Source organism: Taeniopygia guttata, chromosome 1A (genome assembly GCF_048771995.1).
Source record: "Taeniopygia guttata chromosome 1A, bTaeGut7.mat, whole genome shotgun sequence".
NCBI lineage: Eukaryota > Metazoa > Chordata > Aves > Passeriformes > Estrildidae > Taeniopygia > Taeniopygia guttata.
Window position 1 is genome coordinate 22460705 of NC_133025.1, and position 19048 is coordinate 22479752.

Genomic DNA, 19048 nt, shown 5'->3' on the forward strand with positions numbered 1-19048 from the left:
GTGTGGGAGTATTTACTCCTTGCTGTAATACATAAGTAGTGCCACTTTAAATACCAGACAGATCTCTTGACCCAAGCACATAAAGAGAAAGGCCAAGATTTGCTCAGATTTGCTCCCATGGGTCTGTTGTTTCAATCATCCCTTCCTGTTCTGGTGCAGCTCCACCCAAGCACCACTCCCACATCTGCAGAAAGCTAGATCATGTTAGTTTCTGGAACTAGGGCCTAGTTTACACAGCCAAGTATTTAAACATAGCATGCTTTTAAAATGGCAGAAAACAGGACATAATTCAGTGTATATTGACAATGTCAGAAAAGAGGAAATAACATATTCATTGCAATATATGTAAATTTAAGTATCTATGTAGTATATGATCCCTACTTAACAATGTCAGGAAAATTAATAGGACATGAAAATGGTGTTGATTTCCATGGAAATTGACAGAAAAGCTAAATATCAAACAAAGCTAAGATGGTTTCAATACTTACTTTATTGAACAATAAATCACACTAAAAAATCTCAACCCAAATCAATATTTGTACTATAGAGATCTTTCTAATGGCATGGCTAAAATTTAATCTTCAGTGGATGTTATTCAAACTGGGAAAAGAGGCAATAGTAAATTTTAAATACTTAACTGCAGTATTCTAAAAATAGGAAATGATTGTGTAAGCAATACTATGAAAATGGTTTATGATTTACAGTCCCTCATTGCAATTGCAAAAGCTTCCGCCAAATTATTAACCGCAGCAGGGAGCCTATAATGTTATGATGCACTCAGTTTGTCAGGAGCCTGAATACCTGTGCTTTTTTCCATGGTCAAACTGATGGGCTACCATTGAGCTTATGCACAGTCTTTTCCATTCCAAAAGCTAGTAGTAATGACAGAATTTTGCATGTTATTTCAGAATGAATTAAAATTGGCCAGTCAGATTTGTAACATACAACTGCACACATTTCTTGGAGCCTGAAGTTTGCTGAGATTCGCTTAACTATCAGTAAAGGTGAAGAATTGAGAAATGAAGGAAATGCCTATTAAGGAAGGGTCACCAAAGAGTAATGAGGCAGGCACATTCAGCAAAGGACAGAAAAACTGATGGCTCTGTAAGGAAAGATATAAGTAGTTTATTTATCTTTGAAGATGTCATCTGGGCAAAGTATGGAATTCAGGAAAAGATTCAGGCAGCGGCAGTAACTAGAGAACATTATTTTTGGAGGGCAGAAATGCCTACTAGTGAAACAAATTTCTGAGATAAAACCTTCCATTTAAAAAATGTTGTCAAAATGTATAGCACAGAGTAGCACAGGGTAGCACAGAGTCATAGGGACACACACATACTGTTAATCTTTACTGTGGCAACAAAGATGACAGCTTCTCACACTGGAAGAACAGGGAAGAAGGCAGAAGAAACTGGAAAATATTTGGCAAGTTCTTCCCTAGTATTTGCCACTCTGGGAGGATCTAAGGGGGCTCTGAAGCCAGGTGGCTCATCCCACTCACCTCTGACAGAGCAACACAGCTCTGTCCCGGGCTGGGGCAAGGAAGCTCAGAGACTTGTACAGCTCGGTATGGCAAATCTCCCCTGAGGAAGCCTGGCAGTAAGTGTAGGGCTTGTAGGGCTTTCTCCAGAGGACAGCCAGATTTTCACATTTTATAAATGATGGAGGGAGAGATGGAGGGATGAAGAGATGGAGGGAGGGAGGAAGGGAGGGAGAAAGGGAGGGAGGGAAGGAAGGAAGGAAAGAAGGAAGGAAGGAAGACCTGTCAGACCAAACAAATGTGCCATTTGTGGATGTGCTGGCCAATACAACCTGGTACCTTTCTTATCAGCTGTTATGATGAGCTGTTTGCTCATCAGCAACTTCTTTTGAACTGCTTACTTCAAAACAGATTTACCACGGATATTTACTGGAGATACTGACCATGTCAAAGCAGATTTTCCAAGGTGGTAATCCCAGCTCTCTGCAAAATCTGACTATTCCATCATCTGCTACTAACACAGTTGCAACACAGATCCACCTCTCTATCTCCCTCCCAGCAGCAGAGACATGTTAAACTTACAGAAAACTGGCTCTTTTAGGGCTGTTGCAAAAGGAAGTCTCAAAGAGCTCAGACCAGGCACAGGTATCATCAGTCCATGAAATTTTCCCTCCATGTGGGTTTAATTGCTAAGGAATGGTGAAAGCACAACTACTTTTTGTTCAATCAAAGCTGCTTGAGAATTCACTGACAAAGCTATTTTTCAGTGAAAATTTAGGGGTTTGAATAATGTATGTTTTACTGCAGAACACATCTGTATGGATTTTTGATGCCCATAAACCCATAAACCACAGTCTCTTTGCTATGATTAAAAAATATATATGTTTTTTTTTCATTTTAGCCAACTGCTTTCCATTTACCCAAACTCAAAATGGTCTTGGTTGGTTTGTAAGAAGGGAAAAATTTCCACTGAAGAAAACTATTCCCCTGATGTTTCTCTCTGACTTCAAAGAACTCAATACGGTGCTGCAGCCCAGGTGTTGAGGATCTTTCTGGAAGATCAGTGTGCAGAGATGTCACATTCGGGTTTCAAATGGCAGCAGAACTGGTCCCAAAATTCTTAACAAGCCAGCAAAAAAAAAAAAGTTAGGAATGTTTTGTGGTGAATTTTTTTCCATATATGACTTCAGCCACAGTCTTGGCTCTCAGCCATTCAAAACAAAAAAATCCTTTCAAATTGAGAGTGAACTTTGAAAGATACATGAGTGAGAAAGACTGCACACAAATAAAAGCACCCTATAGAGCTGCTATGTAATACCAAGTAATAAGAAATTACTCTTTTTTTAGATTTTTTACAGCACTCATACTTTTCTAAGTTTCTAAGTTCATTATGTATATATTTTTAATTGAGGCCTAAAGGACATATTTTTAATAACTTATAACACTCCTCTTAGAAAAATATTATGCCAATGCATAGCTCAAAATACTCTTCTCCAAAATAAGGAGTACCAGAAGAGTAAACCCCATCATGTACTGGGGAAAAAAATTAACTTTGAATGTAATTTGCTTAGCTGTAAGAAAAGATCATTGGGTTGGTATGTAGACATGCTCTATTACTTCTTTTTTTAAAATCATATCCTTAAAGGTAGACACTTACTTGACAGAGAATAGTTTGAGGCAGATTTATGCTGCCATGAAATGGCAGTAGAGTCTTACTCTTCGCCTTAAGTTGGCAAGCATTTGACATTTTTACATAATCCAACATCTGCTGAAAGCTGTGGGATGTTTCTGGAAAATACCTGACCTTTTTATTATTTTTTTTTTTATTATTATTACTGGAATAACACTACAGGAAGTACTGAATCTGGCCTGTAAAGTATAAATATCCACAGTTAAGCTCACTTCTGCAGAGCCAATATTTGGAGTGTAAAAACTGAACAGGAGAATAATCTGAACTCGGCACTGTAGGAAAATCTAGTATAGTCTTTTTTTTCTTTTTTTTCTTTTTTTTTTTTTTTTTTTTAAGTAGTAATTGAATTTGGCATACCCACTTCCTTGGCCATTGGAAACAAAAATACTTCACAGAGATGGTGCACATGGTCCCCAGAGACACCAACTTTTCTCTGTCGCCCATCTGACATTAGCAAAGTCTGCAAGATCCGGTGCGTCTCAGATGGAAAGTGCTCAAGGCAAAGAGTTGCTAAAAGATGACTACAAAACTAGATTAAAATAAGAGTAAGGTGAAGAAAATTTACTACTTTTTGATACTGTCTGCCAAAGAAAACCACATGTATCTCATTTTCAATAAAGTTTCTTAGAGAAACTTGAAATTAGTGATGGAATTTTGAGCAATCTCAAGCATGCTAAGTTACTGTAGTTTTTATCTATGAAATTATCTGGTTTGGTTAAAACTCAAAGCAAACCCAAGCTCTCTGGTAGCTCCAGAAGTATATCACAAGCCTGAATGATGCAAACAGTACTCCCTTTAGCACAAGAAATATCCAACTATACCATTTTTCTTCTGGCAGAATAGTCGCCTATGTACTTTTTTCAAAGCCTTCCATTTCCTGAATTGACTTCCAAGACCAAACTGGCATCACAATTTCAGTTCATACCTCTGAGGTGTCCAAAAACACTCAAATATGGTCATCACATAGCTAGCTGGTGCCCAAACTTCTCTATCAAGCACAGTGTAACTCTACACAGTAAAGCTACAGGCCTTTGTGCAAGAGATCAGGATTCTTCAGTAGATGCTTGAAGTGTGGATCAAATTTCAAGAGGAACTGAGAACCAAGAGTAATCTACCCCAGATTCAGCATAAAGTGCAAAATATACTTGTTCTATATTGTGTTCTTTAACAGATTTACAGAACAATCAAAACATTCCTAGAGGAAAAAATAAACTTCACACAAACAAGTTTTCTTTAGGAGAGAAAAGGATAAGGTAGAAAGTGTAGCAGGTATGTGTTTTGTTAGGAAACATTCTATTGAAAATCCTGCATTATATTGATGAAGTTGGTATGAGAAGCCATCAGGAACCAAACTGATCTTATGTAGTTGTCAAGACTATGATGAACTACTCTTCTGCATTTTTTTACAGAAGGGTATAGCTAATGGAATAATCACCTAACTGTGGAAAATTATCCACACATCTTAGGAGGGCTAGAATATGGCTTCTAGCATTACTTTTATCAAAGTTTTTATGCTTTATGTTTGTTGAAGAACACTGGATCAATTCTACATTTAGTGACCACACTTACTAATTAACATATTAACTAAGTCCAATTATTCTTACTGTAAGGGCCCTCATGCCTCAGATCTTCCACGAGTCCCCTGTTTTCAAGGACTGTGACTGTATATCCATGTTTTGCCAGGATTCGCTGACAGAGCTGACGGTCAGTTTCATGGTGAGCAGGAGGTGCATAGAGAACTGCTCTTCTTGTGTGGCTTCCAAAGTACTGGAGAATGGAGGCATCGATCTACAGCAAACACAGTGCAAAGACAATGGTTGTAAGACAGGACATTCCTCAGCAGTAAAAAATACAGTTGTTGTTTTTCACAAAACGCAGCTAATAACTTACTGTGACAATAGTGAAAATAGTTCTAGTATCATTAAGAATTTGCTTTATATCAGGGACTTTGAACCACAAATTCCATTTTGTCTGCCTCTCCATTTTTTCTATCTTCATTTTGAACTGATACTATAAAGGTTTGAAAGCTCTGGTTAGGATTCAAGGATCTTTAAACCATGTTCTTCCCTTTGTGGAAACAACTTTTCCTGAAATCTGGGCTGCTCTGCTGAGCTGGTAACAGCAATTGCTATCTGACTTTGACTGTGGCTGTGGTCACCTGAACAGAGAGGCCTTGGTAGGTCCCATGTGAACTCTTCCAAGGAATGCGGGTCCTATGCAGATGGTAAGTGCAGGCATCTGAGTTTTGCTATGCAGCACTATTAAGAAAAGTAAGAAGAGTACTGGGGTAAAATCATACACTGGAATCCTAAACAGAACTGGAGATTACTGTGCTCTAGAAAATTAAATGCAACCTTGTCAATCCTTTATTGCCTTATTACTCCAACACCATCTAGCCCATAGGAAGACTGGCAGAGACACTTACATATAAGAGCAAGTGGAAAGGTATATGATATCTCCAATGAATCCAAAGGAACACATGGATTATCTACCACTTACTGTCTTCCCATACAGTGCCTAGGAAAAATGGAACCCTTCCTATATATCTACCCTGGGGTATGAGCTTCTTGAAAGAAAAAAATGGAAAAGAGACCCCAAAAACACAGTCATAGTGCAAACATAACGTTAATTTCTGAAAAGGGCAAATCACTAGGCCATTGCCATCAAATCTTTGGGTAAGGGGTATATTTTATGTCTTAAATAAATGTGGCAGATTAACCCTGTCTGGAAGCCATGTGCCCACCAAAGCCACCCTACCACTCCCCGTTGCAACTGGACAAAGAGAAAAATACACTGAAAGTCTTGTGGGTAGAAATCAAAGTAGAGAGAGATCATTAATTGATTACTGTCACAGGCAAAACAGACGCAGCTTGGGGAAACTGACTTGTTTGATAATAAATTGAATTAGAGTGAGATAATCAGAAATACAACCAATATACTTTTCCCTCCCTTCTTCCCGGGTTCAACTTCTCTCCCAAATTCTCTACCTCTTCCTCAGTGGAGAAGGGGGGCTGGGACTGCTGGCTTGGTCAGTTCATCACACCTTGTCTTTGCTGCTCCTTCCTCCTCAGCGGGAGGACTCCTCACACTCCTCCCCTGCTTCACTGTGGGGTGGCTCCCATTAGAGACAGTCCTTCATGAACTTCTCCAACATGAATTCTTCCTACAGGCTGCAATTCTTCAAACTGTTCCAGCGTGGGCCTCTTCAACTGGGCGCAGCCCTTCAGGAACAGACTGCTCCAGCATGGGTATTCCATGGCCTGCTGGTGAATCCCTACTCCACTGCAGACCTCTGTGGACTGCAGGGGACAGCCTGCCCCACCACAGTCTTTATCACATTCTGCAGGTAACTTTCTGTTCTGGTGCTTGAAGCACTTCCTCTTTCTCTTCCTTCACTGACCTGGTGTCTGCAGAGTTGCTCTTCTCATACATCCTCACTCCTCTTTCTGGTTTGCAGCTGCACAATTGCTTTTTTCCCCTTTTTAAATCTGTTATTCCAGAGTTGCTACCACCATCACTGATGGGCTCAACCTTGGCCAGTGGCAGGTCTGTCTTGGAACTGACTGGCATTGACTGTGCGGGACACGGGGAATGGGGAAGCTCCTGGCAGCTTCTCACAGAAACCACCCTGGTAGTCCCCCACTCCAAAACCTTGCTGTCCAAACCCCAATAAAATAAAGCATAAAAATAGGATGCTCAATGTGGGAATAAAAACACCATTAAAAACCAAGACTTTCTTTTGATGAAATATATTTGTCTTTAGGATTGAAACATACCAGCAGGGATTAAATTTAAAACATTAAATTAGTTCTTTGCAAGTTTGTGAATTTCAACCTGACAGTTGTCAGAAGTTTAAAAATTAGGTTATTTCATAACTCCTAATTTTAGTAAGCTTATCACTGGAGATAGGAAGCACTACACAAACAAGTCACCACATTTTTTGCACAGTAGACTAGGCTGAAAAGAGACAGATGCTTTTATACAAATAAATGTCCTTCAAGTTGTGTCCAGTTGTTTATAGACCTGGGATCTAGTGCTAGTCACTCTCCTAAGCAGTCCCCTGAGTGTGGGATGAAGTTTTTTTTTTTTTTTTTGCTGAAGTGTAAGCTTTTCTGCAGCAGTAAAGAGCACAAACTATTTCAGAGCCCTTTGCTTCTAACACCAAATGTTCTTTTGCTCCAGAGCTGTCATTGCCTGTGGAAAGCATTAGCATTATTGATGAAGGGACCCTGAAAAAATCTCAATGCAACCCTATCAGAGTCTTCCACATATATTTGCTAAATGTGCAACCCCAAGCTAGTTTAGCAACTGAGATATTCAAGTAAAGGTTGATCCTTGCTGGCCAGAGTAAGTACACATAGCACAGGGTGAAGTCATCGGAACTGTGTTAAGTCACCTGCTTGACAGCGTTCCTAACATCCCAGAATTTTTCAAACACATTAATCGAGCTGCAGGCACAGTGTTCGAGTCTCAAATGGCCTTTGCCCACACAGCAACATCACTCTTGTCCCCTTCTGCCTCTGCCCCCCCTTCCTTTACTCTTATCTTCTCTATTTCCTGTTCCCTTGCAGCGCCAGCAGCCGCTGGCAGCCCTTCCTCTCCATTTCCCTCCCTCCCTGTTCCTAAATCCAGCCCTTGTCCCAGCCCCCTCTTGTGCTCTCTCTCCCTTCTCTTCCAGGCATTCCAGCCAAACACTTCCTTCTTTCCATTTCACTTGCATCGTGGAAGAAACCCAGAAGATAGAGGCTCCTTTTGCTTTATGTTGCAAGAAAATTCCATTTTCCATCCCAGGTGTGCTGCAGGGGCCAGCGCTGCCGGGTGAGCTGAGGACACGGGGCAGTGCGGAGGGGCTGCAGGCCGGGAATGCCGCTGCTCCTGTTCCAGTTTTGCCGGCGATTGTGGCTTCTCCCGCACCCTCCCTCCCCGCCTGGCCTGGGGCGAGGACACACTTTGTGTGCCCCCTCCTCACTAACAGTTACCATAACTTCTGTTACGCCAGGAAAACACACCTTTCTTCCTGGAAGCAAAGCCTCCTGCAGTGTCACCTCGGAAGTGTTTTACTTCAAACATTAACAGGCCCTGCCTCAAGCACCCAGCAATGGCTGCATTCCCCCGCGGCCATACTCCAGGCCCAGCACCCCAGGGCTCTCCCACTGGCACATCTGCTGGAACAGGCCTTGGCCCCTGGGCCCCGTCCGGGGGGACAGGGGACAGGATCCAGCCAGCCCGAGGCGGCCCCAGGGGCTCAGCCCGCCTGCCTGCAGCGGGATGTGCCACGGAAGATCCCGCCTCAGCATCAGCCCTGATGTGGAAGGCATCTTCCTCTGGTCTCTAGGGAGGGAAGGGCTGCTGTGTTTACAACGCTCTGGTTTGGCAGTGACGAATATTCAACAGAACACTGATAACACCACAGGAGTGAAAAAAAAAAAAAAAAAAATAAATAAAGACGAAGGAAGTTCAGGCAGTGGCAGTGACCTGGGTCATTTCTACAAAACATAATGGAAATGTCCCGGAGCGGCTCTGCGGGCCGCACGCAGCATCCGGCTCCCACCGGGCGCCGTCCCCGGGATAGGTGATGTGAGGGCTTGCGACAGCCCTCCCCGACAGAGCACGGCACGGCACGGCACGGCATGGCACGGCACGGCACGGCAGCAGCTTCTCCGGGTCCCTGGGTACAGCCGCTTTTATCCAGCAGCCTCCCGAAGAGCCGCGACGGCGTCTCTGGGACATAGAAACAATTCAGGAGCCCAAATTTAACAGCTTGACCTGATGTCTAATCTGGTACTATTTAATAATGTGAAGTATATCCACACCTTTTAGGGTACTTACTTGAGATCCATGCTTAGTGTTGCCAAATTTATTTTCTCTGCCCTGTCCTTCCATAACTGTTTGCAGTCCAAGTTAATACATGCAACGTGTCCTCTGTTTGTTTGCCAAGACAGTGCAGTGTAGGAGATTGTCAGCTACACAATTTTTTTTTTATTTTTTATTTTTTTTAATCTGGTCAACTCCATGCTTGCAGCAAGTAATTCCATACTTTTTCCCAAAGCTTTATACAAGATGCATCACTGGACATGCTGATCTAGTTACTACTAGATGTTTTTCAGAATTTCTGATATTATATCAATAACAGTCATGTTTATATATTTAAAGAGTCTGCTGGTTTTCATAAAATGTTTCTCAATCATAAAAATGAGGTCTGGGCAGAGAGTTAGTACAAGAGAAGCTGTGTACAATAGATGAAAATAAGCTGTTCACATATTTCCACGTTTTATGGTTCTGATTTTTTTGGCATTCCTATGATTTTAATGTGCAACAGACTCAGACACACCAAAAAAATGGATCCATAACATTTAAAAATTTTGAGAATAATTGGTAAATGGTCAAATGTTCCCATGTCTCAACATTTTTTTTAGCTCTTCCTCATTTTGAAGACTCAGACTATTTGTGAGTAGGTCACTTTATTACAGATTCAATGTATCTTATATGAAAGGGATTGGTAAGAACATCTGAGCCCATGTCATACGTGGAAAATGGTGTGTTTTTCTCCACAGAAATTAATGAGGCTTTACAGCAAGGCTGAGATTTCCCATGTGATTTTGGATGAGACCTGTGTCAGCTTTGACATGATATATGTGCTCTTACAGCTTACAAAATATTGCACTTAGCTGAGTCACTGACCTCATTTTAGGGCAATTGGCTGTTACACAGATGATCCACAGCCTTAACTGGTCCAAACAAACCAGAATGGGCTGTAAAGTAAATAAAAATGCATAAAAATGAATTTTGTAATTTTGTTTTCACTTTACAGAATAACATGAAAAACACAAAAGAAAACAAATTGAGCTCCATTAAAATTTATTAAAGGTTTTTTTAAAATTGTATCAAATGTATACTCCTTTGATGTTTTAACAAACAAGATAAAAGGCCCAGTTTATATAATGTAAAAACTGAAGATTTATATAACCATCCTTTTGCAACTGAAAATAGACATCCATTTTCAGAGTTGCAATTCTTAGTTCAGTCTGTCTGCAACTTCCAGGTAGCTGGAAGTTCTCTATTAAAAAGAAAATGTTTTGACATTTCCCTTGAAACCGGTATATCCAATTCCAGGTTATGAATGTATAAAGATATAATTGATTCTACTAGTCTCTGAAGCTTTCCTATATTGTACAGAATTTCTGGGTTGTTCCAAAAATCTAGAATTTGGTCAATCACTGAATCTTATGATGAATAATTATTGTTTTTGTTTTAGCCAAGAAGAAAATAGTGAAGATATTTCAAGTTGAAGAGAGCAAAACAGTTCTTTGGCAGCTCTTTCAGATTCCAGAAATATTACATAATTCCATAAATATTGATGCATTGGCTATGCCTGGAAAAGAAGCAAATATACAGTTTGAACTGTTGCCATAGAATTTCACTGACCATCACTTCAACTGCAGAAACAAAATTCTCCATCCTAACATTATGGCCCAACTCATGTCAGCCTAAGCTTCTCTCAGGAAAGAACTCAAAAACTGTGAATCATCTTTTCAGCTACCCAGTTCCAGTGTCATTAGTCCTACATTAGCTTGTGTTGATCACAAGCAGCCACTTTTCACACTGAGCTAGCTAAGACTGTCAGAGATTTGGTCCAGTAGCTTCAAGTAACTTGACTTCAGCTTACTTTAACCCCACTTCTTCCTGCAGGTACTGAGCAGCTGCAAACGAGATGTATGAGCCACTGTGCAAACCAAAAGGCCTTTGCATGAAAGCAGAGTGCAACAAAAATACCACAAAAGAAAACTGAGGCCAGCACTATTAGCAATATTGATAGGCAGTGAACAGCCTAAATTCCCATTTAGCTAGCAAAGGAAGTCAGCACCTACTTTTGCTACTAAATATCACCTAGCAGAATGTTACAAAAAATACATGAATGGGATTCCCAGAAAATACTGCGCTGTTATTGAACAGCATCAATAAGAAGAGTGATAATAAAAACTTAGCATGTGGTTCTAATGCCCCAAGCCACTCATTTATGGGACTGTGCAGATGTTTATTAGCTCCAAATGGGACTTCTAAATTCCTTTTTGTGTCTGTATAAGAGTTCATAGAAATAGTAAGTTGTTCATACAACCATTACATTTAAAAGTGTACACAGCTGCTGTATCAAGAAGTAAGAGAGAAGTTAATTTCCTGTTTCACTTTCTGGAGCATATTTAAATGTGTTTGCATTATGTTCTGTTGAATTTCCTAATCAGAAAGGACTGGGTTGTAGAATGAAATGGCTGGAATGTGATTCTGCTTTGAATTGTTTGTTGGATAAATACAGAACAAGCAAATGGATTATTTGCATTACTTTGATGGCTGTCTTCTGATGATATTATAAATCCAAGAGCAACACTGGAGTTGTTTGCACAGGCATCACCAACACTCTGAGCAGTAAGTACTGAGGTATTTTATCAAAATGCTTTTGGTTTATGCGTGTCTGTAGTACATGGTACCAGCGGCCCTGTCTTGAGAACAATGAGCCAATCCTACCACTTACCAAAACACCTCATTTTGGAGGAAGTTGCAGTGAAGTATTGGAGTGAGATTCTGCCTCCATTTGCTCCTCATGTGTCCTTCTCAAAGTTCCCTTCCTGCAAAGTCTCCACCCTGCCCTTTTTTCCTGACTGCTACCACAATAGCCTTGCCCTTTATCACCAGAATATCTCTAGCTATCTGCTCAGTAAAAATAGTTGTTTCCTTAGTGCTGTATTACAAAAGGGGAAAACAAATGTCCTGCTTTCATAGAGGCAATGTGAATGTGGTATCATTCCAAGGAAATCAGTCGCTGATACCATACCCTCCTATGCTGATTGCTTTCTAGTTGCAACAGATTTGATACTAGCAAAGTTCTTTGTTCCTTTGTGAAAAGTTCTCATTCCCCTACTTATTCTATAAAATAGCTTTTAAGTTAAATTTATTTAAAAATGCATCAAACCTTAAAAATTGATCAAACCTTATTATGCATAATGCAGTCATTTCTATCTCGAGCTCTCACCGCACTCCATTCTGCATAATAGCAAAAATCATCTCTTCTCATTCTATCATCCAGCTTCAATTCTCCTTTTTTAGATATTTACATTTCAAAAGTTCTCATTAGCTTTGTCTTCTTTTCTTTCCATTTCTATTCTCATTGCCCTTGCACAAATTCAACCATCTCTGTACACAATCTGTTCAGTACTTTCTGAGGTTACTATTACTTTGCAGCTGTAGTTCCCTACTCTTCTACATCTGCTTCCTTTCCCCGTGCCTTCTTCCATAACAAATTCTGCTCCTGTCTTCTTTGTTGCCTGCTTATTCTATCTGAAACAGGCATATTCCATAAAAAAAAAAAAAAAAAAATCAATAGAAAAGGAGAGTGTCTTTAGAGGATGAAATTCACTAGAATTGTTTTTAATGTCTGCATTAATACATGATGAATTTTGCATTAGACACAGTCTCATTTCCATTGACTGTGAAGTCCAGCTTTCTGCCTCTGACAGAGTGGAGCACTCAAATAAAGAGAGGATAATTCCACTCTGGATGTCCAGTGTTCTAATGTTTTAATAACATTTTCTCAGCTTTTCAGTAATTTCACTGTCAATTTTCAAATATAGATGCCTGGCCCAGTAACTTGTGCAAGATGTTCAGCTGGATTTCCCTCTAGATGTTGGTTAAGACTAAACCATGATGTTTCCCTTTTTTTTTTTTTCCTTCTTTTTCTATATAGTATCTTTCAGATATGGCCACATCAGGCTATCATTATCTTGAATCTTTCATACTGTCCACTCCTAGGAAATTATATCCTATCCTGTTTGTTCAGAATGAAGCCATAAACAGCCTTTTCTTGTCTTTGCTGTTTGCTCACATCAATATAGTTCCTCTTTGAGATACATTTTTTACACAAGACATAAGTGGCAGGTTCAGGGCCTTAAAAGGAAGACAGTGGGGTTTTTTGACACTCCTGTAGTATTTCATCTATTTGGATGCCAGCCTAACCCACTCATCAAGTTCTCATATAATCAGCTGTGTATCTTCTCTGTTTTCTTGTTGTCAGCTGGCCTAAATGGCCAGGGGATGGAAGTCTGGTGAGCATCCATGAAACAATCTTCTTCAGAACCCAATTTAAAATGGGAAATTTTTGTGTGTGTTTGTTTTTTGTTTAAATACACTCACAATGGCTGGAAAACTAGTATGCCAAAAAAAGTGCCTATCATAGGAGTACTAACTGTAAAAGATGATTAATAATTTCCTCCTCCTTTTTCTCCAGCTGGGGAAGAAATAAGAAAAAAAAAAGCATCTTGCTTTCCAGGACGCAACAGAAATTCCCATTGCCAGTATGGTGAACCAGGCTCACAATTTGAGCCTGGATGTAAAGCTTAATGGCTTGGGAATTGGGCCTTTTAAGAAAAAATGGATAAGTGTTTTTGGGTCTTCTCTGACTGGGAAAGCAACTGAACACCAGGTATTGGCCCTCCAAAAAAGAGTAGTATCTAAATTCCTTCTACCCAGCAGAGGTACACCATCTATCTGGGCAAAATTACTTATGTGCAGAGACATCTAAATTGCCTCTGGCTGAATTAATTCTGTGAGTGGAAGCACAGCTTAACCAGATAATTAGCTCTTCTCAAAACTGGCCGAGAAGCAGAGTTAAATTACTTAAGATAAGCATAACAGTATTACAGCTGGCTGGCTGGTACCAAAAGTATTTCTGGCACAATACTGTGCCAGGCAAACTACACAGAGGGCTTGTATGGCTTTATTTTTGTTGTTGTTGATACCTATTCCAGTTTTGATGCTATAGCACCAGCTCTTCTCCCTACTATATATATATTCACAAATATTTCATCCTTCTTGCCTTGCTAAACCTGCAGACGGCTTTCTGCTAGATATGATATCACTCTCTACTGCCTTTAATGCTGGAGATTCAGAAATAAGGCTTCTGTTTTTCATGCTTCAGATATTAACATTTTATTTTATACTAGAAAATGTTGACCTCTGTTCCTGTGAATTTAAAGCTTCAGGACAAGATCTCTGGCAGCTTTTAAAATTGTGTGATACCAGACAGAGGAGTACTATGAGCTCTGCCTAGTTTTCCAGTCTATGAATGAAATCTGCATTTTTGCAACTTAAAAAAGACAGCTTGCACTATGCGCCCAACAGGAAGGGCTCCGTCCCAGAGCATCCTGGATGACAAATTTACAGATGTAATTGACAATGTCCATCCCCATGCTTCTTCCACACTTGTCTGTAACTCTCCAAAATGAGGTGAAAGTTGATATCAGAAATACATTGGCAAAGCTGGACTTTTCCTAAGGTCTCTTCCTTTGCCTCCAACAACTGGCTCATAAAAGATGCCAAGGTTTTTTTGTTTGGTTTGGTTTTGTGGGGGTTTTTTGAGGCATTTAGTGCTATGCATACTCTGAATGAAGAAATTATTAGATTTTGGAAGGGGATTTTTCCCCTGTAATAACATCCAGAACCAAATTCTCACAACGGACTCACAGTACTGGAAGCAAGAACAAATTGCTCAAAACCCCTAAAAACTACATGCTACCTAAAAAATACTATCTGCAGCAGGGTCTTATTTTCCTTAAAATTTATTCATGAGCTTTGATTTCATAAGACATGATGCAATGTGTGCTTTAAGTCACCGTTCAACTATATAATAGGTTCTTTTTAATGCATTTAAATTTTCTTGATGGATTATTTATTGAATAAGAATACATGTATGACTAGTTAATTATAAATGTAAATAACTGTATTTTAAAGCATTTTTCCAGGTTCATACATGAAGACTTTAACCAGAGCTTTAATGAAAAGTTGTTTCCAAACTAGCTCCCATCAGTGGGCACGTGACTGTAAAATAAAACAGTGTAAAGTTTCAACAGTGACATCTGTCTTAGATGTTACTGAGTGCCCAATAAAATCAAGCCAGATAACAGTTCAGCTATTTGAATAAGCAGTGGATGAAAACACACAGTTCAAGAACACATTTTCAAAGCAAAGTGGTAGAGATTTTTGGCGAGGTTTGTCTTTTCTGTTCTCTGAGGTTATTATTCAGCCCACACAACCGCAGAGAAAGTTGGGAAACAGAGAGCAACTTAGAGTAACATCTCAACATGTGCAAGACATTTTGTTCATCATGCTCTAGAGGAAAAATTCAAGACAAACAGGGAGCCAGCTTTGGGTGGTCTTAAGAACTTGAAAAGGAATGTGTTAAGGTAGCACAGCCCTGGAAAGCATACCTATAAGGGTTAATATACACACATCTGTACTGCAGGTCTGGCATGTGCATGACACAGTCACATTCAACCACGTGTGCTGGAGAGGAGTAAGCACAGCATGTTGTAAAAACAAAAGCTTTCTTCTTGTTTCAATTGGCCAGCACACCAAGTTGGATGTCAATCTGCATTTTTAATTAGACAATTTGCAAAAGAAGACATTACAGATATTTTCAGCCAAGCAGCATACTAGCAAAATTTTGCCATTATTTCACCAGTTCTCGCAGACATTAAGTAGCCCAAGGTATGAAATTTTTGTTGCCATTATAACAGCAATGAGTAAAAAGGAATGGTCTGTTTCTATAGTTGTAACACAATGCAACCTGCATATGTCAGCTGTCCTTATTTCCCTTTAAGCTTTAATTATTTATGTCATCTTGCATATCAGATCTGAATCCGGGTACCTAGTGTACTAAAAGGTCATTAAAATATTAAATTATGACAAATGCAGTATGTTCTGTAAGAAAAACACACAGTACTTTAAGAGTTAAGGTTAAAGAGCTCATGCCACAGTCATTCCCCATATCTGTTTTTGATTGTTGCAGAAGATGCACTTTACAGCTGCTCTCCTAAAATCAATATTGCTGACCTTTTAGACTATGAACTCTGTCTAATCAAAGAAGCAGCCTGTTTTTTTAATTTTTTTTTTTTTTAATATTTGAACTGCTTTATGTGGTTGCTGTCCATAAATTGTGAGGTCACAAATTTTTTACAGTTCTGCTAAAGTTGTATAGAAAATGTTAGCATAATGATAATTTCACAGTGTGCTATCTACTGCACTGTTAGCAGCTCCTCTATAGGATTTAAGGAAACCTGAAACATTTGTGCTAGTGCTGATCACAGATTCCAGAGTAAAAATAACTACCTCAGTCTGGAGACCATTTAACAAACTACATTTTCCAACAAAAATAACAGCAACTCCTTTTTTTAGGTTTTAACACCCATCGTACAAACCCTATACAAAATAAACATGAAGTCAGGTCTAACCTATAGACAAAGTAAAGTTTTCAAGACAGAGATTCCAAAGTATACTGTGTGATTTTAAAATATTATTTTATTTCTCAAATGCCGTTTTGCGTTTGAGATGCTGAATTTAACTTTGGTTTCTCAAATGCAGTTAAATTCAGCTTCTCATCAGAATCCCAGTAAAGTTCAGAGCTGATGAGCAGATAACTTTAATACAGGGCAGCTGCAGTCCCTGTGCCAATTAACAGCCTCAGTCACTTCCATGAAACCCCACTGGCTCCTGATTTACATGCCTGTGCTGTAAAGCCTCTAAACCAATTCCCAAAGCCAAAATAAAGCATGGTCTGTGCAGCAAACTGAAATCTTCCTGGAGTCACACAGCAATGCCATATTTCAGCTGAAGATTTCAGGATTCCTGTGTTAATAACAGCACACTGAGGAGATGGTCATGGGAATGTGCTTGTGCATATGCTGCTGTCATTAGATCACCCATTTGTTTGTATACAGATCCTAGACTTCCAAGCTTAGGCTAATTTTAGCTGGACTCAGATGATCCTGCCAGACTTGCTATCCCTCGCTTTGCTAATTATTGCTCAGCACTCTGCTCCAGCTGACTTACCTTTTTCACTGTCTCTGAATAGCTGCCAGGGAGGAAGCAGTGAATGGTGCTTGGGGAGACCTCCTTGTATCTTCCTTGCTGTGTTTTAGTCAGTTTGTTGGGTGCAATCCCATTAACAACTGCTGAAAGGATGCTGCTGGTCATGAGAGGAGTCAGGGTCTGGCAGAACAGACAGAGGGCCACCACTAGGGCCAGAAGGAAGGGACGAGGGCGACAAAGCCTGCGGCATCTGGGGACTTGCCCACACACCATGGCCTCTTTGCCGACCTCACTTTGCCCTTTGCCACATTGCAGATGCAGTTCAAGTAGCCACGTCAGGGTAAAAAATGTCAGAGGCACACTTTACCCAAAACTAGCATGAATTTTCCCATTTCTGCTGCTGTTTTCCTGGTACCAGGCAAGAAGTCACAAGTTCCAAAGGAGCAGAGGTTTGGGGAACACCTTCCCATGGAGTTACTGGAACAACCTGTGAACAAACAACAAGTGAGCAGCAGAAAACAGCAGCATGCCATGGGGCATCCTGCAAGGAGCCGTGGAGAGCTCTTCTGCTTCATGCTCTCAGGAAAACAAACCTGCCAGCAGACAGGTGAGGAGCAGAAATCTTCACCCCCTTTGCAAAAGGAACTATGTACTCAGCCAGACAATAGTATTCAAGAAAGCAAAAGGTTAAAGCTTAACATGTCCTGTCCACAGCTGAAAAAAGTAAGAGAGTGTACCAACTTTGTGAACAATCGTTTGCTGTTTTTTCTCTCTTGTATTCTCAATTCCCACTTTGTTTTTACAGTTTTCTTCATTCCAGTCCTTTTAAATTTCCTTCTTCCTGTTAGAAGGCACAGCTTACTCTCTAAAAGTGATAATTTATCTGAAAACTGACAGACTATGAAGATTTTGATTTTCGTTTGCATTTGTTTTGTCCCGATTGCAAGTTCAAAGTTAGGTTTACTTACTTGGTTCTTACCCTGTTTGAAGTTTTCTGTTCTCCTCTAATGGGCTGCTGATTAAAACCACTTGGAACAACCCTGGCTCGTGATTCCAGCTCGTCTCACTCACTCAGGAGGCAGGCACACGCACATAACACACACCATCTGAAGCCAGTTGGACCACAGACTTCATATAAATAAGGGCTGGACTGCTCAGAGGGTGGAGCTAAACTGGCTCTGCTCGGAGCAGGCACAAGATTTGGAGACACAGCCTGAGGTCTGGATGGGGAACGAGAGGTGTCCTTTCTCATGCTGCATGCCTCAAAGCCACCATCACTGCAATTTTTAGAAAACTGCTGGTGCAGTGATTAGCCTAATAGAAACAATATTCATATTTTCAGGGAGAAGCACCTGCAGTATTTTAATCCAGATTAACAAAAAATTTTGTAAACTAAGCAGATTTACTTGGACATAAGCACCACTGACAAAGCAGTAGTCAGTAATTTTCCGTAGTAGATATAATATCTCATAGCAGAATATAAATAAAACTTCTTGCTGATGTAAAAGAGGGAGAGAAAGGAGGGTGGACAAAAATACTCTGATGAAAGCTCTTAGTATCTAAGACGAGAAGGTCTTAGTTACTACTTCCCCCTACTGACACAGGACAGGGACCAGACAGATGGGAACAGTTCACAAACTTTGTTATATTTATAGACCAGAACTTCTAATATAATCAAGTTCTTTTAGCTAAAAATATATGTTTATAAGTAATCTATTTTATCTTCCATACTTAGTTAATGATTTTTGAAAATAAAATTCTTCCTACACTGCCTCATATATAAGAAATTAATGTTATTACAATAATTTTGAGCCAATCTACAGTTTGGCAGCTGCAGCAGCACTACCAAATTAGAGGCCTATAAACAGCAAGGAAGGGTAGACTATACATTTTTTTGAAGTGCTGATTTTTATTCAGCTTTTTAAAATTCCTCTTTCCCACCCCCCAGACAAAACCAAGGTGATTAATCAAGGCGATTGAATACCTCATGCAGGACCTCAGTGGTTACACACACTGCATTTTAG

The 19048-nt window shown here is 39.9% G+C and overlaps 1 protein-coding gene across 4 annotated transcripts in view; it reads right to left on the minus strand.

Moving 5' to 3' along the window:
* Positions 1–18155, minus strand: part of CPED1 (cadherin like and PC-esterase domain containing 1) — a 145677-nt gene extending 127522 nt beyond the window's left edge. For 2 of the 4 annotated variants that reach the window (XM_030257061.4, XM_072921400.1), the window contains exons 1-3: positions 17993–18155; positions 17046–17511; positions 4775–4958 (exon numbers count right to left, since the gene is read on the minus strand). In XM_030257061.4, the coding sequence (XP_030112921.4) occupies positions 4775–4958; positions 17046–17297 (436 nt within the window). In that variant the 5' untranslated portion in view covers positions 17298–17511; positions 17993–18155. The remainder of the gene's footprint in view (positions 1–4774; positions 4959–17045; positions 17512–17992) is intronic. The other 2 variants (XM_030257047.4, XM_030257054.4) reach the window with 2 other exon arrangements.
* Between the last annotated feature and the right edge of the window lie 893 nt (positions 18156–19048).